This window comes from Cimex lectularius, unplaced genomic scaffold, assembly GCF_000648675.2.
Source record: "Cimex lectularius strain Harlan isolate CLEC.00 unplaced genomic scaffold, Clec_2.1 scaffold86, whole genome shotgun sequence".
NCBI lineage: Eukaryota > Metazoa > Arthropoda > Insecta > Hemiptera > Cimicidae > Cimex > Cimex lectularius.
This window is the reverse complement of record NW_019392763.1, coordinates 1,216,230-1,242,935: the sequence shown is the minus strand read 5'-3', so window position 1 is coordinate 1,242,935 and position 26,706 is coordinate 1,216,230. Positions and strand designations below refer to the sequence as shown.

The 26,706-nt window shown below is 33.3% G+C and overlaps 1 protein-coding gene across 3 annotated transcripts in view; it reads right to left on the bottom strand.

Annotated features, from left to right (window-relative positions):
• LOC106664031 (pituitary homeobox homolog Ptx1) overlaps positions 1–26,706 on the bottom strand; it is a 108,373-nt gene that overhangs the window by 46,386 nt on the left and 35,281 nt on the right. For 2 of the 3 annotated variants that reach the window (XM_014389390.2, XM_014389391.2), the window contains exon 3: positions 7,974–8,069. The exons of the other annotated variant lie outside the window; for it this stretch is intronic. In XM_014389390.2, coding sequence (XP_014244876.1) covers positions 7,974–8,069 — 96 coding nt within the window. The remainder of the gene's footprint in view (positions 1–7,973; positions 8,070–26,706) is intronic. 3 annotated transcript variants of the gene reach the window in all.

Here is a 26,706-nt window from a genome sequence, read left to right as displayed (position 1 = left end):
GGCTCACCGTTGATAAAAATGTTCCCTTATTTTGGCCGATGTTCACTGTACTGCGTTCAGCGTAAGACTCCCTTCCTCTTCTGTTTTTCTCTTGATCCTGTAGGTCCAGTAGGGCAGCGTTGATTGTCCTTGTTGTTACGTAACAAGTTTACCTCAACCTATTCTCGTTTTACAATCTTTTGCAGGGACTTGTTTACCAAAATAACACACAGACCAACCATTAATATGGCGATATGCCATGATGTGTCCTGACTGACCAAACCAGTAAGGATCGGCAGATTATGAGTGCGCTAAGAGATCAGCTGTACTGTGCAGTTTGGAAGGTCAGGGATGAATCAGTTTACCTCAACCTATTCTCGTTTTACAATCTTTTGCAGGGACTTGTTTACCAAAATAACACACAGACCAACCACTTAATATGGCGATATGCCATGATGTTTCCTGACTGACCCAACCAGTAAGGAAGGCAGATCATGAGAATTAAGGTACTAACTGAATTGTGAAGTCTGGCAGGTCAGGGATGAAACAGTTTACCTTCACCTATCCACATTTTACAATCTTCTTTTGTCTGAGAACATTCCCCACAGACCAACCATCTAATGTGACGATATGCCAAGGGTTGCAGGACTCGGGTCAATACGGTGCTCTAACCACCTGAGGCATCGTGATCTCGATACCCCGGGACACTAACTCATATGCATCAGCATATATTTCAAAAGTGTAAAATGACTGGAACAGATAAGCGACAATCAAAAGATTTGGGGCTGACTGCTCAAAATTTATCACAATCAAAATTAAATTGTTTGTAAATTCATATATTATTTCATTTCTTGCTCGCACATTTACATCCTCACATTCATGAAAACCCCTGGCAAAGGTAAAACGTTTGTTAGTTTTTTTTTTAATGATAAGCCCACCTTGGTAGGCTTCGGCCCTAAGTTAACTTTGGCTAATTCAATGAAGCGAGTAAGCCACAAGAGGTATCCCATATAATGAGACAGCCACTCCCGCTAAGCCGACGATAACCAGGGATCCTTTAATCTCTTAATTATAATACGTGACTTAGCTTGAATTGCGAGCCGGGGCTAAAATAAATTTGCGGATCTCATTTTGTTCCCGGCCTCGAGGCCCTATAAATCAGACCGGGAGGCAGCAAATTTGCCGAATTTATACGGCGCTGCTCGACCGAAAAATTGTTGCAATTAAAAACATAACAAAAACAGAAACGGTTTGGAAAAACTGGCCTGATTTAAACAATAAGAACCACAATAATATATATTACCTTATTATTTAACTATAATAAGAATAATTATTCAGAAATCGTGAGATGCGGTCTGGTGTGATGTAGGTTTCAGAAAAACATTTTCTTTATCGTGCCAACGTTTCGATCTTTATTNCCTGAGGATGATCTCAATAAAGATCGAAACGTTGGCACGATAAAGAAAATGTTTTTCTGAAACCTACATCACACCAGACCGCATCTCACGATTTCTGAATAATTTATCGATTAACGGTCACTAATCACCACACATATAATAAGAATAACACGTTTCTACTCACCCTTATGTAAAAAATCTATATAGAATTCCAACCCCCTTATTTCATTATAACTTCATTTTTTCAATTTTATATATCATGCAATGAAAAAACGAACATTTTCCATTGTAACTTTAAGCAAATCATACTCTATTCCGTAATTCCATAATAAAAAGTTCAAAAACATAAAAAATCAATTTTTAGAAGAAAATCATATTTCTTATTTTACAAAAGTATAATTTTGTGTTGAAAATTCAGGGATAAAGTCATTTGAAAGAAAAGCACAGTTACTTCGTCAAGCCTTCGAGGAATATACTAATTTCAACAGGACTTTCAAACTGCAATTAATAATTCACAAAGTTAACAAATATCAACGTGTACTTAAAATACCGAAAATTACGGTTTCAAATATAGTAGAACGAGATTTACCCGTCCGTTCTGGAGAAAGAAAAAACTATATTTCTCCAGAATGGACGGGTCGTCCATTATGTCGATACCAGTGAAGTCCTGATGAAGAAGATATATTCACCTTGAAAATTTGACGAAGGAATTGAGAGTTTTTCTTCTTTCAAATCGACCTTATTCCTGATTCATTAATATAAAATTATAATATTAATAGGCTAATATTAATTATACAAAAAATATATCAGCATACTTTCTAAATATTAATTTTATAATAATTATAATTAATTTATTATTCAACGACTTTCTTATACATGATTCTGATAGAATTCTTCTTTTGTTTAGGTGACAAGAATATTACAAAGAAAACATATAAATCGATGCTTTAATAAAACTATGATAATATGTAATATGATATATATGCTTAATCCTTTGTAACCTCAAATTGACTTTTTTAAAAATTTGCAATTAATGTTTTTTAACTTCAAATAAACCTTTTTAAATTTCATATTAACCATTTTTAACTTTATATTAACTCTTTTTAATTTCATAATAGCCCTTTGCTTAAAGCATTAAAAAATCTAGAAGATGGTGTGAAATATTATTTTTTTTAATATAAAATAATTGAGCTCTTATAATACTATATAAAAATTAATTAAAATTAAAACTTGTAAATTAAATTCATTATATTTCGTGGCCCGATTGACCAAATAACTTCTTTCAATTAATTATTCTTTTTATTTAAGGTCTTGGTTGAGATGAAAAAGTTAGTGTCACAAGCGGGATTCGAACCCACGACGTTCGGCTCAATACGCCGCTGCTCTAACCACTTAACCCGGAGATGGTGGCCGAGTGGATCGAAGTCACGATAGCTCAAGTGGTAGAGCAGCGGCGAATTGTGCCGAAGGTCGTGGGTTCGAGTCCCGCTCGTGACACTAACTTTTCATTTCAACGAATACTTTAGATAAAAAGAAATAAATTTTAATGTTTTCATACGATATGCATCAAGTCCAAATATCAAATAATTATTACCATTTTCGAAAATAAACTCTTCAAAGCAATTACAAAACTAAATAAATTTCTAAAATATTTAGTTGAGATAAAAAAGTCAGTGTCACCAGGGGGATTCGAACCCACGATCTTCGGCTAGGTACGCCGCTGCTCTACCACTTGAACTATCGTGACTTCGGTTGTGACAGACTTTTTTATTTCAAACCAAAACTTAATTAATTGAAAAGGATTTATTTGGACAAATGGTTAGTGCAGCGGGGATTGAGCCGAAGGTCTTGGGTTCGAATCTCGCTCGTGACACTAACTTTTTCATTTCAACCACTACCTTACATAAAGATTAATTAATTGAAAGAACTTATAAATTAAATAGAAAAATAAAGAACTGCTCTTTTAAATAGAGAATTTTTCAAAAATATAAAATCGATTCTTATGCATAAAACCACATGAAAATTAATTACAACTACAATTAAACGTTATATAAAATTACATATAAAAACGAATGTTTCTTCTAATAATTCGAGGTAAGGATTATTTTATAGACCAATTGGAATGAAAGTAATTTATTAGAGTGAAATGAAGGGGCTGCTTAACCCAGGCCCGAGGAATATCGAGGTCTTAATTGGCTACAGTTTAAAGTAAAATACGGTACAAAATAAAAGTTATTTTGAAATTAAAATTAGGTTTTTTTTGTCGGGGGAAAAAGTAGCAGCAGTTATACTCAAAGGTTAAAGAAAATTGGATGTTCAGAAAAATTTCACTACACATATACCAATGAATTTAAAGTTAAACAACATTCACCCGAAGATAAATTATCTAGGTTTAAATTTTTTTTTCTTTCCAAAAGGTAGATTGGGGATGAGGCCAGAAAAACAGAAACAACATTTATTTTCTTGTCGAGCTTTCGGCAGAATATTTCGCCTTCATCAGGACTCTGTTTCTCAGGAGTTAGTAATTAAGGAAAATTTTAAAAATTGTATATTTGAAAATTTACGTATGTTAATTTGTTAATACAGAGTCCTGATGAAGGCGATATATTCTGCCGAAAGCTCGACAAGAAAATAAATGTTGTTTCTGTCTTCCTGGCCTCATCTCCAATCTACCTTTTGGAAAGAAAAAAAAATATTTAAACTGAGAAGGCTGATTGATCGCCAAAGAAAATATTATCAAGGTTTTTCAAATTGATTTTGACTTAATGAGCAATAAATTGTCAATATTGATTCAAAGTAAGAAGTGTGATAATCAAAGAAAAAATATGCAAACTGTACAACGGCGCGTTTTTTAATTTAATATCGTACCTGCGCTTTATTACTGTAAAGTTTAACTTCTTAGAAGACCAAATTTTTAATTTAAATGTGGCTTTTCTGTAATAATCGGCCAGGGAATTTCATCATGACAGCAAAATCTATATGACTGGTTTGCTTGATTCCAGTATTCTTCGTATTTCTTTTACTCTGCACTAATATAATTATGTTGCATTATAGTTATTTATGCTTCCTCTTGTATAAAATAATATAAAATGGTACAAAGGTAAAGCGGAACATTTATTATTGAAAATCCAGGAGAGAATTTTGACATTTAGAGAGAAAATGAAAGCATAGACAAGGCTGAAGCAATAAGCGAATTATGTCTATAATGATTATGAGTGAATATCCATAGGACACATGGAATTAGACCTCGTCAAGTTAAACAAAACATATTTCTCGCAGAATTTGCCATTAGATGAGAAGCAACTAATTAAAAATGCCAAAATGTTAAAGGGCACAGGTATTATTACAAAAATAAGTCCTACTTATAAAGATCGAAAAATGAGAAGCTACAGAGGTTCAGAATGTATAAAGCCTCACGATGCTGACTTTATCAACCTGAAGTACAGACCAACATGGGAGAAGAATAAGACAAAAATAAATAAGAAATATAAAAACGGTCTACCAACATGGTGAAAATGAGTAACACTAAACTCTTAACATTTTAGGTTAAAATGTATGTAATTTAAAGAAAAAAATTGTCACAGGTAAATTTAATTAATTTTACTAAAATTTCCGATATTTTCTTAAACTTAGAAACATTTTACGACAGCAGCAATTTGATGGATTTTGTGAGTTTGTTTTCATAGTTTCAGTATGGGGGATCGAACGAGGAATGCATACTTAGCATTAAAAAAGTTTCCCATAAGAAATAAAATGTCTCTTTGATGCAATAGATTATCAAGTTCTAGATGAAGTATGCTAATTCAAATTTTTACATTGAGTAGAACTCGGGACCAGCAGAAGCGCGCCCAGTGCAACTACAGCTACAAAAAACATGCAGAATTTCGAAACAGAGTTAGATTTTAATATATTATCGCAAAAGATGATTCAACATTTTTAAAAATCTAGAGTGGGACGAATTTATTAGTTATATCAATGGTAGCAACTGGGAGAATGTGATGAAAAAGATTACCAAGCAGTCGAAGAAAAAAAAATTAGTAAACTACTTTCCACAATGATAGAAAAACAGAAGTATTTCAATTGAAAATTTTAACTTTTATTTATTTTATATTTTTCTATTGTTAAATTTTCTTTTACATACATTAGTAAGTCTCCACTCTTCTACAGACGGATTTACTGTGTAAGTGATTTTTAAAATTTAATGTGGTTTTAACGTGATTGATGTGTAATCGGCAAAAGTAAAGGTGAAAGTGTTAGGGTGATAGATCAGCCATGTCGATTGTGAATAGGAGGGGAGCGAGTACGCTACCCTGCGAAACACGTGAAGGACTTGTGTAAATGTAGAATGAACTATTTTGGACAAATCGTAATTGACGGCCTTACGATATGATTTTTATATAAGGTATGTTCTTAAACTTCCTCTAGAGTCTAGAGGTTATTCTTAAGAATATTTTTCTTAACAAAAAAAAAATATATATATATGGTCAAAAAGGATAAAAAGTGGTTATTATATAGGACACCGTTGAGTAGGTTGGTATAAAGTAGTATGCCCTTAAGCTTCCTCCATAGTCTAGAGACTATTCTTAAGAATAATTTTTCTTGTTAAAAAAATACGGTCAAGAAGGTTAAAAGGTAGGTATTTTATAGGACACCGTTGAGTAGGAAGGTATAAAGTATTAGTCTGCCCTTAAACCTTCTCCATAGTCTAGACACTATTCTTAAGAATAATTTTTTTTTATAGAAAAATTCTGTCAAGAAGGTTAAAAAGTGGGTATTGTATAAGTCAGCGTTGAATAGATAGTATAAGGAAGTATTATGCCCTTAAACTTTCTCTAGAGTCTAGAGACTATTCTTAAGAATAATTTTTCTTTAAAAAAATAGGGACAAGAAGGTTAAGAAGTAGGCATTGTATAGGACACCATTGAGCAGGTAGGTATAAAGTAGTAGTATACCCTTAAACTTCCTCCATAGTCTAGAGACTATTCTTAAGAATAATTTATCTTTTTAGAAAAATACGGTCAAGAAGGTTAAAAAGTGGGTATTGTATAGGTCAGCGTTGAATAGATAGGTATGAGGAAGTATTATGCCCTTAAACGTCGTCTAGAGTCTAGAGACTAGTCTTAAGAATAATTTTTCATTTAAAAAAAATACGGTCAAGAAGGTTAAGAAGTAGGCATTGTATAGGACACCGTTGAGCAGGTAGGTATAAAGTACTAGTCTGCCATTAAACTTCGTCCATAGTCTAGACACTATTCTTAAGAATAATTTTTCTTTTTAGAAAAATTCTGTCAAGAAGGTTAAAAAGTGGGTATTGTATAGGTCAGCGTTGAATAGATAGGTATAAAGAAGTATTATGCCCTTAAACTTCCTCTAGAATCTAGAGACTATTCTTAAGAATAATTTTTCTTTTTAAAAAAATACGGTCAAGAAGGTTAAGAATTAGGCATGTATAGGACACCATTGAGCAGGTAGGTATAAAGTAGTAGTATGCCCTTAAACTTCCTCTAGAATCTAGAGACTATTCTTAAGAATAATTTTTCTTTTTAAAAAAATACGGTCAAGAAGGTTAAGAATTAGGCATTGTATAGGACAGCGTTGAGCAGGTAGGTATAAAGTAGTAGTATACCCTTAAATAGTCTAGAGACTATTCTTAAGAATAATTTTTCTTTAAAAAAATAAGGTCAAGAAGCATAAAAAGTGGGTATTGTATAGGATAGCGTTGCGTAGGTAGATATAAGGAAGTATTATGCCCTTAAACTTCCTCTAGAGTCTAGAGACTAGTCTTAAGAATAATTTTTCTTTTTTAAAAAAAATAAGGTTAAAAAGGGTAAGAAGTGGGTATTATATAGGACAGCGTTGAATAGATAGTTTATCAAGATTATTGCTATACTGAAAGTTTGAAAGAAAATTCGAAAAATATAAATTGTAAAAAAGAAATTTCACTATAAAAATTATGGTAAATGATAAAATTTTTGGAGAAGATAATTCTGCTCTATTCCGTGATTTTGAAAAATAATAGGTTGTGTTATGGTTATGTAATCCATTAATGCTTTGTCTAGCAAATTAATAGAAATGAATTGAAGAAATGAATTACTCCAGTAGGTACGTCAATTCACTTTTTAGAAAAGATTGTTCTGTTCTTTAGGAAGAAAGTTTTCCAAATAGTTCAAATCCATTCTATGTGATTGCTGAATTAAAGCGCAGTAAAGTAATTACAAAGCTATTTCATTACCCGTTAATTATAGCTGCTTAGTTGTTTTTAAAGTTAAGTTCATTTCATTTATTGCAGTTAAGAACATATTACACATTAAACTTGAACTTTGTTTTAAGTTTCATTTTTTTAATATTTAATAAGGAAATACTATTTTGAACAGTACGAAGTCTTTTTTTAACCTCAGAAACAAAATTCAAATAAATTAACTAAATAATAATTAAACAAAGTATATTGTCAATTTTTATGCGTTCGTTTCGAAGAATAAGCAGCATTTAAGTTTAATTGAGGAAAGGTGAGCATTCGCAAAGGCAAATAATAATCACACTTTTGGTTTTAGCCTATCAATAAATTAATTTAGTCATTAAATTATTATTGTTGCTCACCTTTCCTATCCCTGTTTCGGTTCCTAGGAGGTTGGAAGCTGAGTTGCGTCTGTTCCATATGACCACTTTCCCTGTAGTCTGTCGTCTCTGCCCACACTGCGACAATAAAACAAAAACAAAGATTGTTTTCTATTTTGTCTTTCCCATCATTTCAAAAAGTACAGTTCTACATGCTAGCCGATAAACGGTGCACCGGGGGAGTCGAAATCTCGGGAAAAGAACTTAAAAAACAATTTACCTAGGTAATCTCAAAGAAAATCCCGAACTCGTGGCCGGTTGGGCTGAACAAAACCGAAAGCGTTATCAGGAGGGCAAGACACAGGTGATGTAAATATTGCCACAAGAAACACAAGACACTAGTTACATAAGCCTTCTACATTCTTATTTGCTTAAAGATAGTACTATTTCGAATGGATATTATTTTTCAGGTTTTTGAAACTTCTAAGTTTTTATATACATTATATACGCCAGGGATTAATATATTTTTGGAAAATTTTATGCACTCCATATTTTAATAATCAATAAATATGATTCTATTTATAAGGAAACATGAAACTTTACAATGGGATAACCAATTAACAAACAGATTAATGGCCAAACGTTATGATTTGTTGATATTATCAATAAAAAATATTTCGTTTCTAAGGAAAAATTAAATTTTATGTATGGTGTGTAGTAACCGTTAGCCAATGATTATTTGGAGATCGTGAGGTGAGGTCTGGCGTGACGTAGGTTTTAGAAAAACATTTTCTTTATCGTGCCAACGTTTCGACCTTTATTGAGATCATCTTCAGGGCCTGGGATTTATAAACGTTGTTTGAATTTTACAAATACATGTAGGATGTGAAAAAAATAGCATTGTATAAATTCATTTGTTTTTATCTAAAATTTTCTAGCATTGTATAAATTCATTCCTTTTTTAACCTAAAATTTTCTAGCATTGTATAAATTCATCTTTTTTAATCTAAAATTTTCTAGCATTGCATAAATTTATTTTTTTTCATATCCTGCATGCATTTTTAAAATTGAAACAATGTTTATAAATCCCAGGCCCTGAAGATGATCTCAATAAAGATCGAAACGTTGGCACGATAAAGAAAATGTTTTTTAAACATACGTCACACCAGACCGCACCTCACGATCTCCAAATAATCATTAAACTTTGTAATGAAATAATCAAGTAAAAAACAGAGTAATGGTCTTTGCCACTTACCATGACAACCATCAAAAATAAATAATAATCAAAAATTAGTTCAATTTTATTTTCTCTTCTACCCTGTTGGTCATTATAAATTTAAATTGTAAGGCTTTTCTTTGACCTGTGGAGTGATACCAAATTGGCAGATACAGATCATTTTGGACTGCCCCGTTGGTCAGTCTATCGGCGGAAATATTTTAATAATATTAAAAAAAATTATTCTGTCTTTAAGGAAAAATTAAACTTTACAATGGGATAATCGATTAAAAAACAGAATGACTAAACGTTATGGCTTACCATCTGAATAGCAATCATCAAAAATAAATAATAATTAATAATTGGTTCAATTTTGTTTTTTCTTTGACCCTGTTGCCATTATAAATTTAAATTGTTAGATTTATATGTGCCCTATGGGGTGATGCCAAATTGGGCGATAGAGATCATTTTGGACTGCCTTGCTCTGTCGGTCTGTCGGCGGAATTATTTTAATAATATCAATAAAAAATGTTTCTGTTTATAAGAAAAAATTAAACTTTATAACGAGATAATCTATTAAAAAACAGATTAACGGCGAAACGTTATGACTCCATCTTAATAACAATCATCAAACATAAATAATAATTAATAATTAGTTCAATTTTGTTTTCTCTTTTATCCTGTGTTGTCATTATAAATTTAAATTGTTAGATTTATCTTTGACCTATGGAGAGACACCAAATTGGCAGTCATTTTGGACTGCCTGTCCATCTGTAGGCGGAAATCTGCACCCTCGGGGCAAAACTGAAATTAAAATTTCAACTCAAAATTTCAAAAAGGAACCAAACAGTCTTAGTTAACTATGGTTCGAATCTCAACAGTTTCGGAGTTATTTCACTTTTTCTGATTTTTTAAGATTTCACAAACTTGCTGCAAATAAACAATGATGACTCCAAAACTAAAAGGTTTTGGACAAACCGTTGATACCGTTGAAAACTACGTTAAATTTCCAGTAAGTTGTGGATGAATACTAAACTTGTAAACCTTCGTGATATAAGCATTTTAGTAGGGAGAACTTTGAACAATAATTGTTTTTTCAAAGTTGAAAAACTTTATACTTTTACTTAAAAACTTTTACGCCGATTTTATTACGGCGTATATTTTAATCGTTCACGTTTCAGTGGATAGAGCGTCCGATTTTACAACATTAACAGGAAACCTCTTCTACCGCTAACCTCCAGCAAAGAGACATTTCCAGACTGGTAGAAAGTATGCCTTTCTGGTTGTAAGTGGGTTCGGCGTCCGATTTTACTACGGCGTATATTTTAATCGTTCACGTTTCAGTAGATCGAGCGTCCGATTTTACAACATTACCAGGAAACCTCTTCTACTGCTAACCTCCAGCAAAGAGACATTTCCAGACTGATAGAAAGTATGCCTTCCTACTTGTCGGTGGGTTGGGCGTCCGATTTTACTACGGCGTATATTTTAATCTTTCACCTTTCAGTAGATTGAGCGTCCGATTTTACTACATTACCAGGAAACCTCTTCTACTGTTAACCTCCAGGAAAGAAACATTTCCAGGCTGGAAGAAAGTATGCCCAGGCGTCTTCCAGATGTAATTAAGGCAAGAGGAAGAAATACGCAATATTGAAATATTAATTAAAAATCTAAAACAAATTTTATCTGACCGTCTTTTTGTTTTCATTTTCCATAGCAATTAACATTTTTTTAAATTTTTTAGACAAAGACTCTTAATAAACATTAAAAAACGTGAAAATTTGATCAATATATAAAAATATAAGTGTGGTGTTTAGTGACCGTTAGTCAATGATTATTCGGAGACTGCATCTCGCGATCTCCGAATAATTATAAAAGTATATCCAAATCAAGTGATATTACAAGTGTGTGGAATTTTTTGCCTGTCAGTGAATATATAATAAATAAATGTTTACATTCTTATAAACCCATTGGTAGAATAAGATTTACATTTCACTAAAAAACGTTTAATAATTCATCATTCAAAATTTCTTAAGTTTTTAATTTTTTTAATTTTTCCACCTCACCAATCCGTTAACCACGGTTTTTGCCTTTCCTTCATCAATTTCTTTATCTTTGATAAAAGTAATTAAAAAAGCAATTAGCCCACTAAAAAAAGAATTTTTTGTTGAAATGCAGACAACACAAGGCTCTGAAGATGATCTCAATAAAGGTCGAAACGTTGGCACGATAAAGAAAATGTTTTTCTGAAACCTACAGGGCGCATCTCACGCAACAGCGGTCATATCAACCCTCAGGGTGCCGGGGTTCTTGAAAAAAGGCCCACTTGAATGTCGGGTTCGAGCAGGGCCGCTGGATTCGAACCCGGGACCTTTACCTTACAGTGATGAGCGCCGTGTCAACGTCTGAACAGTTGCGGCTACCAACGCCCCTTGTCTAAACGTAGTTCGTTTTCTGAAATTGGCTGGTCCCTAGGTTTGGAAATAGTAGTTTAGTTGTTAAGTAAACCATAGTAAGTTTTTCAACATAAAAAAAAATATTATTTTTCAAAGTTCTCCCTATTAAAACACTCATTTTCCGAAGCTATACAAGTTTAGTGTTGATCATATTTTAATGCAAATTTAACGTAGTTTTCAATGGTATCAACGGATTTGTCCAAAACCTTTTTTTTGGTGTTATCATTGTTTATTTGAAGCAAGGTCTTGAAATTTAAAAAAAATCACAAAAAGTAAAAAAAGTACGAAACTATTGAGATTCGGACCATAGTCAATTAGGACTTTTTAGTTCCATTTTTAATGCAGAATCTACTGGCAAAGTTTGTAACACGAGTAGCCGAACACTCTGTATAATTGATTAAAGCGAAAAGAAAACCTTCTCATAAGACAGGAAAAATAAAATAAAAAATCCAATCTTGAATTTGTATCGATTTTTTTTTTAAATTACAATTGTGAAAAATTTTATTTTTGGAGTTAACCAGTTTTGCCCCGAGTGAGAGGATATTATCTCCCGGTCTAACAAATTACACTGCCTTTTTTTAGCAAGCAACTTATCCATAAATTAACCGTAAAAAAGAACAGAATTTAATATTGGTCAATGAAAGATATTTACACTAAAAGAATTCCTCATATTTTCTCAGTTTTCACAGGTTAGAATAGAAGCGGAATTTGATCTTCGTCAGGAAAATTATTTAAAAAACATTAAGTATAGTTAAATCTTTCTTAATTTTCATAACATAAATAATAACAATTTTTGTTTCAGTCGTAATTTTTTATAGTTTTTGGGGGAAGGGGGGTGAGATTCCATGAGAGAATCTTCGAAACGGTTAAAATCTGTTACCATTTGTAAGAACGTATGCAAGTGGGCGTAAAATATTGCTTCCTCCCGACAAAGGCTGACCGCATAAATATCTTCGGAAGTCCTACACCTGTCTGTCCCCAGTATGGACCCGACCCTGCTAGAAAAGAAAAAAAATCTCGTCGACATGGGCCGACAAGCTTTGTGCGGATCCGACTTCCTTTGCATAAAACCAAAACCGTTTGGACAAAAGCCCGTAAATGAAATTGATAATTGGCATAAGTTTAAATTTCGTCCTGTTAGACGAGTGGGCCGGAGATAAACGGCTTCACTTGTTGCAGAATTGTTCTGTCATACGTGAAATGACGGCTCGTGCAGAAGTTTAGTCCCGGCTCACTAACGGCCACCCCCCGTCTCATCGGAAATATCACACAGCAACTGTCACTCCGATTATGGGGCCCATCCCACCCTCATAACAACGGAATCAACAGTATCTGCATTACGGCTCAGTAAATAACAATTTTTCACATCCTCGGTTTTCCTCCCCTATTTCGGACATTTCACGTTATTTTATCACAGGGATGAGTGTGTATTTGTTTATACATTACAAAATCAACTTTTCGATAAACGGATTCATCGTTCATCATTTCTAAAGCTTTTGCATCAAAAACTGGTGCTTCAGTTGTTGTTACTATTCTAAAATATAATTATTATACAACACCTAAAAATTAGCCAAAAAACAGACCATTCATAAAAAAATTAAAATAGTAAGGGCATAGGGTTAAATTTGGAATAGAAAACAGCCAAGCTAGAAGGATATAGCCCAATTAATTATTATAACTAATACTTTCACTGAAAGGCCTTTTATGTTGACTGTTCCTTCTAAGTTTGCCACAGTAAAAGTTTACAACTTGAAATACTAACTACAACTATATTAGATGTAGATGTAATTTCAGGGTATAGTATACTGCGCCCTTTAAGAGCTATTGTATCCCCCGTGCTCTGCCTAAAGCACATCGGTGAGTTCTATTTCATCAAGAAACTTGATTAATAATAGGCCCGGTTTCAGTGGTTGAAGCTCTTCTATGGTCACTGTACATCTCAAAACACTTCCTCCTGCGGGCTAATATAGCTCCGCAGTTTGTTAGTAAGTGTGTTGGTGTCTCTTCTGCTTCTTTGCAGAATCTGCATGTGCCATCTTGGATTATTCCAATTTTCTTTAGATGTCCATTTAATCTACAGTGTACTGTCAGGAATCCTGTTAGGATTCGCAGTCTGTTCCTGCTTCCTTTGACACATTCTGTGATTTCTTTCTTGCCAAAGTTGGTTAGAAGATTCTTGGATTGTCTATGTCCAATAAGTGAATTCCAAAGTTCGCTCATTTTCTTTTTGTCCTTCTGTCTGAGGTATTCGTTAATAGTGTGTATTCCTATTCCACAGAAGGGTTCGGGTCCTATTAGCGGTGTGGCAGCCCCTTTTCTTGCAAGGGTGTCCGCTTTCTCGTTGCCTTCTACTCCCATGTGTCCTGGGACCCAGCAGAGGCTGACTTTATTCTGCGAACCTAATATATTTAATTTGGTTTTGCAGTTCAGCACCATCCTTGAACTAATGGTATTTGAGCTTAGTGCTTTGATGGCTGCTTGGCTATCTGACATGATAGCTATATTCTTGTTTTTGTATCCTCTATTTAGATTGAATTGGATACATCTTTCAATTGCATGAATTTCAGCTTGGAAGATACTGGTGTGCTTTCCCATGGGTTCTGAGTATTTGGTTCCGGGTCCAATGATGCCCCCGTACCTTCTTCTGTTCTAGATCCATCTGTGTACCAAAGGATGGTGCCATTTTTGAGGGAGTTATTTCCCTCTCTTCCCCATTCCTTTTTGGTGCCCAGATGTATTCGGAATTTTTGGTTAAATTCAAACCTCCTGTTAATGTCATCTCTCGGAGCCATGAGTGAAGGATGGTTTTTCCACAGTTTGTTTCTGTCTCTCCATTTCAGTTTTATTCCTGTTGGAGGTTTCTCTCTAATAAAGTTGATTATGGTTTTCTGTGCTGTCCTTTCTACCATGTGATGTAGGGGGATTAGTCCCAATATCTTTTCCATGCTGATTGTAGGGCATGTTTTCATTGCTCCCGTTATGCAGATGCATGCAAGTCTCTGTATTTTTGTGAGTTCTTTCCTTTTGGTTATTTGTTCCGCTCTATCAGCCCAGGTTATAGCTCCGTATGTAAGTAAAGGTCTTACTATTGTGGTGTATTACTATTGTAAATTAAAGCTTTTTTCTCGAAATTAACCTTTTAATTTTAAAATAACTTTTTTTAAATTTCTAACTAACCCTTTATAATACCAAATTAACCCTTATTAAATTCAAATTAACCCTTAATAATTTCAAACAAATCTATTTTAATTGAACCACTTTAAACCCCAAATTAATCCTTTTTAATTTCAATTTAACACTTTCTTTAGAGCAGTAAAAAACACGACTTAATTTTTACCTACTTGAATCAGAATAATGAAAGGCGATATTAAATTGATGCTTTTTTCTCAAAATTAACCTTTTAATTTTAAAATATCTTTTTTAAATTTCAAACTAACTCTTTTTAATATCAAATTAACCCTTATTAACTTCAAATTAACCCTTAATAATTTCAAACAAATCTATTTTAATTGAACCACTTTAAACCCCAAATTAATCCTTTTTAATTTCAATTTAACTCTTTCTTTAAAGCAGTAAAAAACACGAAATAATTTTTACCTACTTGAATCAGAATAATGAAAGGCGATATTTAAATTGAAGCTTTTTTCTCAAAATTAACCGTTCAATTTCAAACTAAACCTTCATAATATCAAATTAACCCTTATTAACTTCAAATGTTCCGCTTTTAATTTCAAGTTAACCATTTTTAATTGCAAATTTACCGTTTTTAAATTCAAATTAACCCTTATTAAATTCAAACTAATCTATTTTAATTTAACCCTTTTTAACTACAATTTTACCGTTTTTAATTTCAGTTTAACCCTTTATTTAAAGCAGTAAAAAACATACGAGATAATTTTTACCTACTTTTTCCTCGAAATTAACCATTTAATTTCAAATTAGCGTTTTTAAATTTCAGATTAACCTGGTTTAATTTCAAATTAAACTTTTTAACTTCAATGGACTCACTTTTATCTTCATATTAACCATTTTTCAATTCAAATTAACACTTATTAATTTGAAACTATTCTATTTTAATTTAACCCCTTTTAACTCCAATTTTACCGTTTTTAATTTCAGTTTAACCCTTTCCTTGAAGCAGTAAAAAACAAACAAGATCATTTTTACCTACTTGAGTCAGAATAATGAAAGGTGATATTAAATTGAAGTATTTTCCTCGAAATTAACCACTCAACTTCAAAATAGCTTTTTTAAATTTCAAATTATCCCGTTTTAATTTCAAATTATCCCTTTTAACTTGAAAATAATTTCTTTACAATTTCAAATTAACCCTTTTTAATGTCAAATTATTTTACTTGAAATTAACAATTTTTAAATTCTATTTAACCCTTTCATTAAAACATTAAAAAACGTAGGGGATGGTATGAAATATTAATGGTAATTAACAGTAAATCAAAATTCTTGTGATTTGCGAATTGTAATTAAATTTTTTTAAATTAAAAATAATAACAAATGATTCTTCTATTAATTCGAGATTCTTAAGTCTTTTGACAATAATTTGATATTTGAAAACAAGTCCTGACGATTTTTTCTTACAAGAAACTCTTTTTCTTGTAAACTGTATATTGTTATTTTTAACATTCCTTTGACCTAACTATTATAACATATATACTTAATGATTCTAAAAATTACATTATCAAAATCAATTAATAACATTTAGAGAAAAGTGCACTTTTATGCGTGAAAACATGATTTTTCAGGAGAGGCAAAAAACGAAAAGTCCGGAAAAACGTCTGTATATTTTTATCTATCGTGGGGTAGACAATAATAAAATAACTCATTATACTGTTAAATTTAATTTTTTTGCGTGTTTACATTCAACGCATCCAAAGATGATATGGAGAGGGGACCGCGGTAGCCGAGTGGTTAGCATGAGATCACGCCGCGGTCGTGGGTTCGATTCCCACCGTCGCCTCTGGCCCTTTTTTCCCGATAACCCCCAATTTGAACACACAAGAATTCGTACCATGGCTAATATGCAAGATCATAAGGCCAATAATAATAATAAAAAAAAAAATTAAAAAAAGATGATATGGAGTATTTACCATTGTCTAGCCTCCATTTTCCTTGGAACCGAACCAGTTAAATTTTGTTCTGAAGCTCTTATATAATTCAACTTAAAGCGAACAAAAATTTAATTTCAAAAGAAATTTTAAGTGAGAAACAGTCAAAAAATCCAAGTCTGCATCTCGATGTGTCCACAGAAGGTGAAGGTGGCCTACATGTAGCGCTTGAAAAAATAATCATTAAAAAATTCTAGTGCCGGTTTAACGGAGTACATACAGAATTACAACCCAGAACTGGAAGATGGGGAGGAAAATGTCACCCAAAGGGCTTTTAATGTAGACATTCTGTTGAGTCACCGCAGCGGTCGTAAAAAAAAGAATTTCGTGAAAAATCCATGTTGCGTAAAATAAAAGGATAATGATTCGGTTATGCGGCTTATTTAGCCGGGATGACGCCTCTGGGAGTTGCGGACACATGTTTTATTGTTATTCCTCTATCTCTTACTCCGTCCGATGTGGAAGGGATGAATTTTTTTTTCAAAACCTTCCCCCCTTGACGGCACAGATGTGCCGTTCCCAGCTCCTCTTCTACATATGTAAACGGGGACATAAACAGATGATGCTAATAACCCTTGGCCTGATGATGATGCATGGTAGGGACCGGTGACAAATTGTCCCCCGCCCTCGTCTAAGCCCACCCTCCGCCCCTAAAAACCCGACATTTTACCTAGACCGCCTCATTTACCAACGATAAACGTTTGTTACACTCTGTACTTCCATATCCGCAAACAGACCGAAAAGAATATGTATAAAAGTAAAGTCTGATGGCGCAGGACCTGCTTAATTTATGGTAAAAAAAAAGGGAGCTAGAGAGAGTAAAAAAAGATACGAGAGAGAGAGAGAAGAAAAAGAAGAAAGAGAGAGGGAGATATGAGATGGATAGATAAATAGAGAGAGATAGAGAGTGAGCATTTTTTACCTTCCTTCCTTTGCCCAGACTGGCGAAGTCTACAGATTAAAAAAAACAAAAAAACATAGATTTTAAAACCTTCTTTTAGAGAGAGAGAAAGAGAGAGAGAGAGAGAGAGAGAGAGAAATTATGGATAGTTAGAAAGTGGGAGTTAGAGAGAGAGAAAGGGAGAGAGAGATGAGAGAAAGAGATAAAATTTTCGCCTTCGTTCCTTTGTCCATGAAGACAAAAGTCTACCGATTAAAAAAAAAAAAACATATATTTTAGATTTTTTTTAGATAGAAAGAGAAGTGATAGGTAGATAGGTAGGTAGGTAGGTAGAGAGAGAGGGAGAGCGGGGGAGAGAGAGAGAAAAAAAGAGAGAGAGAGAGAGAGAGAGAGAGAGAATGAGAATTAGAGAGATAGAGAGAGGGAGAATTTTTTACCTTCGTTCCTTTATCCAGTTTGACAAAAGTCTACCGATTAGAAAAAACAAAAACATAGATTTTAGACTTTTTTAGATAGAAAGAGAAATGATAGATAGAGAGAGAGAAAGTGAGAATTAGAGAGATAGAGAGAGGGAGAATTTTTTACCTTCGTTCCTTTATCCAGTTTGATAAAAATCTACCGATTAAAAAACATAGATTTTAAACTTTTCTTTAGAGAGAAAGAGAGAGAGAGAGAGAGAGAGAGAGAGAAATGATAGACAGATAGAGAGTGAGAATTAGAGAGTGAGAGTTATAGAGAGAGAGAAAGGGAGAGAGAGAGAGAAAATTGTTGCCTTCGTTCCTTTGTCCAGTTTGAAAAAAAAAAGATTAAAAAAACAAAAACATAGATTTTAGACTTTTTTTAGATAGACAGAGAAGTGATAGATAGATAGAGAGAGAGAGGAAGAGTGAGGGTTAGAGAGAAAGAGAGATAGAGAGAGGGAGAATTTTTTACCTTCGTTCCTTTGTCCAGTTTGATAAAAGTCTACCGATTAAAAAAACATAGATTTTAAACTTTTTTTAAGAGAGAAAGAGAGAGAGAAATAGACAGAGAGAGAGAATTTTTACCTTCGTTCCTTTGTCCAGTTTGACAAAAGTCATCCGATTAAAAAAACAAAAAGGTAGATTTTCAAACCTTTTTTTTTAGAGAGAGAGAGAGAGAGAGATAAAATTTTCGCCTTCGTTCCTTTGTCCAGTTTGAAAAAAGTCTACCGATTAAAAAAAACAAAATATAGATTTTAGATTTTTTTTACATAGAAAAAGAAATGATAGATAGATAGATAGAGAGAGAAAGTGAGAATTAGAGAGGTAGTGAGAGGGAGAATTTTTTACCTTCGTTCCTTTGTCCAGTTTGACAAAAGTCTAGCGATTAAAAAAACGAAAAACATAGATTTTACACTTACTTTTTTTAAAGAGAGAAAGAGAGAGAAGGAGAAAGATAGAGAGTGAGAGTGAGAGAGCTTGACGGAAGAGAGCATTTTTCACCGGTTGGACAAATTTCTCGCGATTTAAGAGTTTAGAGCAATCTCCAGTAGTTGAATGTTTTTTATCATTAGCATTCTTTAAATCTACTAGAAAATGAACTTTTTCTTTCTTTTGGTGAGAGAGAGAAAGAGAGACAGAGAGTGAGGAGAGAAAAGAAAAATAATATAATAGAATAATAAGTATAACAACTGATCTTTCTTTATTTTTATAGCAAATTTATTATTTTTTTAGAAATTAAAGAATTATAAACGCGCGCGCGTACAGATACTATTGACATTTTAAAGCTATTTAAATGGTAATAAGCTATTTAGCTACTTTGACCTCTTCGAGTTGACTGGATCATTGTCCAGTTATTCTGCCTTACTTTAAAATTGTTTTTGTATTTTTTTGAAAAACAATATAAAATTATTAAACACACTCGCGCGTACAATACACGTAATGTACTAATTGACTCTCCTGGTTATTGAGCTATTTGTACCTCTTATTAAAACAGCGTTGGTGAAAGGTGTATCAGGTGGGATTTTTACCCAAAACATTTATTACAAACATTAATTCTGATTTGTAAACAAAATTAAAACCAACCACTAAAGCAGCAGAGAGGTTCATACCTTACGTTCTTAAGTTCATTCCCATAACTCCTCATGCATCGTGTTGGATTCTCATCTTCTTCACTGTCACATCGAAAATTAAAAATTCTCGCAGATTTTGGTTTAGTCGGATAGTTTTAATAGGTTAGACGGTCTAAGAGTGAAATATTTTCTCTATAAAGAAATAAAAATCTGTCTTCTTCAAAATTCTTGAGCTTTTCTTATTAATCTAAGCCCTTATTTTTATATTAATATTTAGTATCCAGTTAATTTTTCCTACAATAGGACAATTTTGTCATTAATTCGAATTAAATGTTCTCTTTTGCTTAAAACTTTTTTTTCTATGCTACACAGTTTTTCAGAGGGTATGATCTACCAATTAAGCTTTTTTTTTAATTCGCCTATCTCTTTTGCCACAGCATAGCGAATTTTTGACCAAAGCAAAAGTCGGTGGACCAGGTTCATCACCCTGCCGACCACAAGAGGAAAACTGATAATTTCTGTTTTTCTAAGATGAGAATTATTTGTTTGTATATAAACCAAAAAAGCAAGCATAAATAATACACATCCTGGAATATTTAAATTTATGTCTGAAATAAATGCTATAAAAATAGTTACTATCCTGAGCGATTGTCAGTAAATCAAGTCAGAAAAGCCCTTTTGAATTCACTTTGAAGTTTACTGGCTATTACTGTCACCATTGGAGATTTCCCAGATTGTAAATCATATTTGTCGTGCGAATATAGAAAATATTTAAGGAGTGGGTTAGCATTTCCAACGGATAAAAGATGATTTTTAATAGATAATTAAAATATATTTTACCCTATATATTAAAAAAAAGGATTTGAGAATGTATATCTCTTGATTTTCTATATAAATCTCTCTCTCTCTCTCTCTCTCTCTCTCTCTCTCTCTCTCAATCTGTCATTCACACAAGCATTCCCTTTTTCTATCCATTTTCCATTTTTCCCTCTCTCTATCACTCTCTCTCGTTCCCTCTCTCATTATCTATGTCTCACTCTCGCTCACTTTCTCTCTCCTTTCTTCTCGTACGCTATTTCCCCGTCCAAGTTGTTATATTTTAAATCAGTTCAAATAATAAAAAGGATATATCTTTCAATAATTCTGCCACATATAATTTACAGCAGTGTACTTTTGAGTGACTTGAATCTATGAATTAAAACAAACTTGAAAGCTGTGTTAATATGTGTATAATATTCGTACAAAATGTCACGAGCAGGATTCGAACCCACGATCTTGGGCTAGATACGCCGCTGCTCTACCACTTGAACTATCATGACTTCAATCCATTCGGACACTAACTTCCCATCTCAACCCCACCCCAACTTTTGAATTTTCCCTCCTTTTTGCCATTTTTCAAATATCGTGTAATCTATTTTATTCTCGGCGAAAAATGAAATGCCCACGAAGTGAAGTATAATTCATTTTGCTTATTACATTTTATTAGGTTTCGTGGTCCGTTTGACCAAATAAATTATTTTCAATTAATTAAGATTTTGGTTGAGATAAAAAAGTCACTGTCACAAACGAAGTCACGTTAGCTCAAGTGGTAGAGCAGCGGCGTATTTAGCCGAACGTCGTGGGTTCGAATACCGCTTGTGATACTGACTTTTTATCTCAACCAAACCCTTAACTAATTAAAAAAATTATATTTATCAAAATTTTAGTATATTATGTGTTATTTTGTTTTTTGTTAATTTAAATTTAATATTTTTTTCTCTCTACTAAATACTTCTTAATAAATATATTCATTAATTCACTTGTTAAATGGTTTGTTATGTAATTATATATTTTTCACTTTTTTGTATATAACTACATAAAGATTTTATGTTTATTCACTTTTTTATTTTTTTTGTAGTATATATGTAAGTAGAAATATTGCATTGTTTATAACACAATTAAGTTAGGCCTGAGATATTGTATATTACACACTGCATGTTAAATTTAGTAAAAATGATTCAAACTAAAAAACTAAAAATGTGTATGTCCCATAATCTTTTGGTCTGTTTATTTTGTATTTATTTATTTTTGTCAAACCGAACTCGTTGATTGTAAGAAAGGTCAATAAGACCCAAATCAAACAATAAATAAAGCTTATTAAATTCAATTCATTAAATTCTCACGAAAGCTCAAGTGGTAGAGCAGCGGCTTAACTAGCCGAAGATCGTGGGTTCGAATCCCGCTCGTGACACTGCCTTTCTTATCTAAACTAAAAACCTTAATTAATTGAAATAAGTAATGTTTTTCAATTTTCCCTTTTCATTGTATATTTGTTGTTTTTGTATAAATATCTCTCTCTCTCTCTCTCTCTCTCTCTCTCTCTCTCTCTCTCTCTCTCTCTTATACATTTGTGGGTTTTTTAAATGAATTTTTCCTTGTCTGTCTGTTTCTCTCTCTCTCTCTCTCTCTCTCTCTCTCTATCTATCTATCTATCTCTCTCTCTATCTATCTATCTATCTATCTATCTATCTATCCATCTACCAGTCTGTCTGTCTTTCTTTCTTTCTATCTGTCTGTCTATCTGTCTATCTATCTATATCTATCTATCTATATATCTATCTCTATCTATCTATCTCTTTCTCTTTTTCCCCTCGATCCTCTCCTCTCGATCCATCTACCTCACTTTTCACATACAACCAAAACAAAACCCTTAAAAAATGCTCCCATTATCTTTCTTTTCGCAATCTATTTTTCTATTCATACCGCAATCCAAATCCGTTTTTCAATAGCTTATTCATTGGTCATACCCTATAATTCTTCTATACTTTCTCTCTCTCTTTCTCTCTCTCTCCCTCTCTCTCTCTCTCTCTCTTTCTCTTTTCTCTCTAAAAGAATTTATAAATTTTTATTTTTATCTCTTTATTTTTTTTATATAACTGGATAGAGTAGCAAAAGGTAAAAATGAGGCGAAGTCAAAAGGCACAACTTGAGCCAACTTCTATTCCACTGAATCCCTGCTAATCCGACGACTTAAGGCGCTAAATACCACAGAGTTTGCAGATGGCCTGGGTAAGCTCATAGATCAAAACATACAAGTAGCGACAATCCCTCCGCCACCTGTTTAAGGCTAAATTGGATAGGTCATTTCCATTTGTCCATTGAGTAAAACATTCGTATTATAAATTTTCCTTTTAATTTGTGGTTTATTAAGTCATGGGTATTTCTGGACGGGGCAAAGCAGGTGTCCATCAGATGGCGGTGGGGCATTTGTCCGTTTGCCATCCCCTTCTGTTCCAATAAGCCAAAGGGAGACGATCCTCATAAAATTGTATTGCCAACTGTTCTTATATTGGATCGGATCAATCTGCCCGCTTGTCAACCGGTTAAATTCGTCCCACAACTCAGCGGCACGCGCCGCCGGGGTGACCACACGTACGACACCCTAATAGGTAGTACGTACATCTCCCCTTCATCGACCCCGGTTGATGACACTCCTTCCGAAAACGAGGGGTGTTTCCGGTCATAATTGCTAAGGGGATAAGAATTCCAACGGAACTTCTCAAAGGAGCTGAGGTTCAGTTTTAATATCAGTTGGAAGCATAGATTAACATAGCTATGTTATTGTAAAAGACTTCTTTCTGCTTGATTGGTATAGCATTGCAAATACAGACTTGTTTTAAAGTTTTCTAAAAACCCTTGAACTGATCAATTTACTGGATCTGGTAAGACATAAGGCCTGCCTGATCAGGGTCGATCGGTTCAACATGGGTTCGTTCATCAACTATATAACCAAATGAAACCAATTGAAACAATTAAAAAATGGCAAAAGGAGGGAAAACTCATAAGGTGGGGTTGAGATAGGGAGTTGATGTCCGAGTGGATCGAGGTCACGATAGCTCAAGTGGTAGAGCAGCGGCGTATCTAGCCGAAGATCGTGGGTTCGAATCCCTCTCGTGCCATTAACTTTTTTTCATCTCAACTAAAAACCTTAATTAATTGTCTTATATAACCAACCAACACCACCTACTCAACTGAAACGTGGCTTATAAAAAATTTAATATAAAGAATCTTAGGTGCATAAATGATAGAAAAAACCAAAAATTAGAGTTACCAAATCACAAGTTTATAAAAGGAACTCGGTTGACAAAAATAACACATGTCTCAAAACATGAAGATAGTCAAATGCCGACACGAGACAGACAAAATCAGCAAAGATATGCAGGTCAAAATAATCTCAAATGACCAAACTACAGGCTACCGCAGAACCTCAATCTCACGAGGATACATAATTGGTAAAATTTCTTTAATTTGATCCAGACCAACCCCATTCTTTGTGATGTTCACGATGCCAATTAATTTTTATGTTTATTTTCCCTTGTAGAATTTTAAAAAAATCCGAATATAATAATCCTTCTGATCCCACTCGTTGATTTTTATTTTAATAGGCTCGACCAATTTTTGGAAAAGATTTTCTCTATGTTTATATTAAACTAACATAATGTGCCTTTTTTCATACTAGCATGGAAATCTTTTTCGATGAGGTGTATTAAATTTCCCTTAAAAAAATAAGTAGTTTATGCGGAGGACTCATACAGCGTTTTGTAACATTAACAAAATTTCTCTCCCTTGATAAGCCATAGTAAAAAAATGCTGAAATAATGCGACACTTCATCATAACTGGGAGATATGAAGTCTTGTATCGCCCCGCTTATAACCCTGCATATGTAAGCCAGTTTGAAAATTATAAAGATGCGAACATTGACGTAAATTCAATTTTAGTTTGACGTAATCTACTAAAATCGCTTACACAAACAGACGTACGAATACAGGGGGAGAGAGAGAGAGAGAGAGAGAGAGAGAGAGAGAGAGAGAGANTTAAAATACCCACAAATGTATAATAAGAAAGAGGGCGCGCGCGAGAGAAAGAGAGAGAGAGAGAGAGAGAGGAAGAGGGAAGGATGGAGAGGGAGAGAGAGAGTGGGTTGAAAAGCGAGAAAGTGAGGGCAAGAGATGAATACAGGATACATAATGAAAGAGAGAGAAACAGACAGAAAAAGAAAAATTTATACAAAAAAACCAACAAATATACAATGGGAAAGAGAGCAAGAGAGAGGTAGCTAGCTTAAAAGAGAGAGAGATAGAGAGAGAGACAGAGACAGAGACAGACAGACAGAGAGGAAAGAGGAGAGTGGTAGAGAGGACGAGTAGGATAGAAAGGGGGAGAGAGAGGTGGATGAAAAGGGAGAAAGTGAGAGCTAGAAAGACATACAGGCAGACAAAGTGAGAGAGAGAGAAAAAAAAAGTGTGAGAGAGAAGGAGAAAGATTTATACAAAACAATACCATAGAGAGAGAGAGAGAGAATGAAAATGAGAGGGAGAGAGAGAGAGAGAATGAAGGAGAGAGAATGAAAGGGAGAGACAGAGACAGGAGACAGACAGATAGACGGACAGAATGACTGAGTGAGAGAAAGAGAGAGAGAGGAATATTTGTACAAAAAAATAACACAGAGAGAAAAAAGGTTCAAAGAGAGAGAGCGATGCTTGGAGAGAGAAAATGAAAGTGAGAGAGAGAGAGAGAGAGAGAGAGAAAGAGAAAGTTGCTTGGAGAGAGGGATAAAAAATGAAAGAGAGAGAGAGAATGAAAGAGAGAGACAGACAGACAGGCAGAGTAACTTCGAAACAGAGAGGCTTTGTTTATTCTCATCGATATAATACATTTTGATTTATCTAATAAAAAGTAATATATATCTCTTTTATTCCCTATTTTCTAAGTGCCGATAGTAGATTGTGGAATTGTATTATTTATTCAAGCGATTCCTCAGCCCCTAACAAAAGGCGTGAAGGATTTGTTTGCATTTCGGTTAAAGTAGTAGGTAATAAAAAAGTGAGCACTCGCTATACCAACGACCGAGAACAGAAGGAATTTATAGTACCTGCCAAAAGCTAAGCTCTCGAGATAAATCCATGGACTTTCCTACAACAAACTACTTTTAACAAAGTTACCCCCTTTTCCGTTTTATTTTTATTCCACCCGACCGACGGTACCAGGGTGTGTTTCATTCGAATCCGTCCGCGGCGATGATTTATCTCCGGTCAGTTACTGCGATGAAAAGTTTTTTTTTCCAGCCTTATCGGGTACAATCGCATGTATCTCGGACGATGCTTTTTTTTTATGTCTGAATTTATTCAAACTTGTATCGCGGTTTTTTTTCTGACAAGCCGTCAAGAGTGTGGAAACGATTTTTCACCATCACTGTTGAAACGCGAGCTTCAGACAGTAATAAACGGAACAGATGGATTTCAACAGATTTTTAAAGACCTAACCCGTACATTTAAATATACAGGGTGAGCATTTTTTGACGCACCATTGGAAAATCAACCTGGGTGCGTTTAAATCTGACTCGAGGATTATTTCTTTTGATTTTAACATTAAAAAAAAGGAAGTCTATTTTCGGTGCACCATAGGAAAATCAACGTTAGTGCGTGTAATTATGACTCGGCACATTTTATTTTGTTAGTCTAGTACCAAAAAAATAGGCGAGTCACTTTTCGACGCACCATTCGTTACAAATTAGTTTTAGTAGGTTGGACGGAAAATAAACAAAACCAATATTATTAAAACATTATTCAAACACAATGTAAAAATTAAGAAAAAAATTTTTCAAAAATTAATTTGATTAAGGTTTAAGTTTTTTTTTTAGTAAAGTAAAAAAATTAAATAAATGGAACAATCTCCTTTTTTCTGGTAAAGCAAAAAAATTGAATAAATGTAACTCCTTTTTTCTGGAAAAGTAAAAAAATTAAATAAATGTAACAATCCCCTTTTTTCTGGTAAAGTAAAAGAATTAAATAAATGTAACAATCTCCTTTTTTCTGGTAAAGTAAAAACATTAAATAAATGTAACTCCTTTTTTCTGGTAAAGTAAAAAAATTAAATAAATGTAACAATCTCCTTTTTTCTGGTAAAGTAAAAAAAAAATTAAATAAATGTAACAATCTCCTTTTTTCTGGTAAAGAAAAAAAATTAAATAAATGTAGCAATCTCCTTTTTTCTGGTAAAATAAAAAA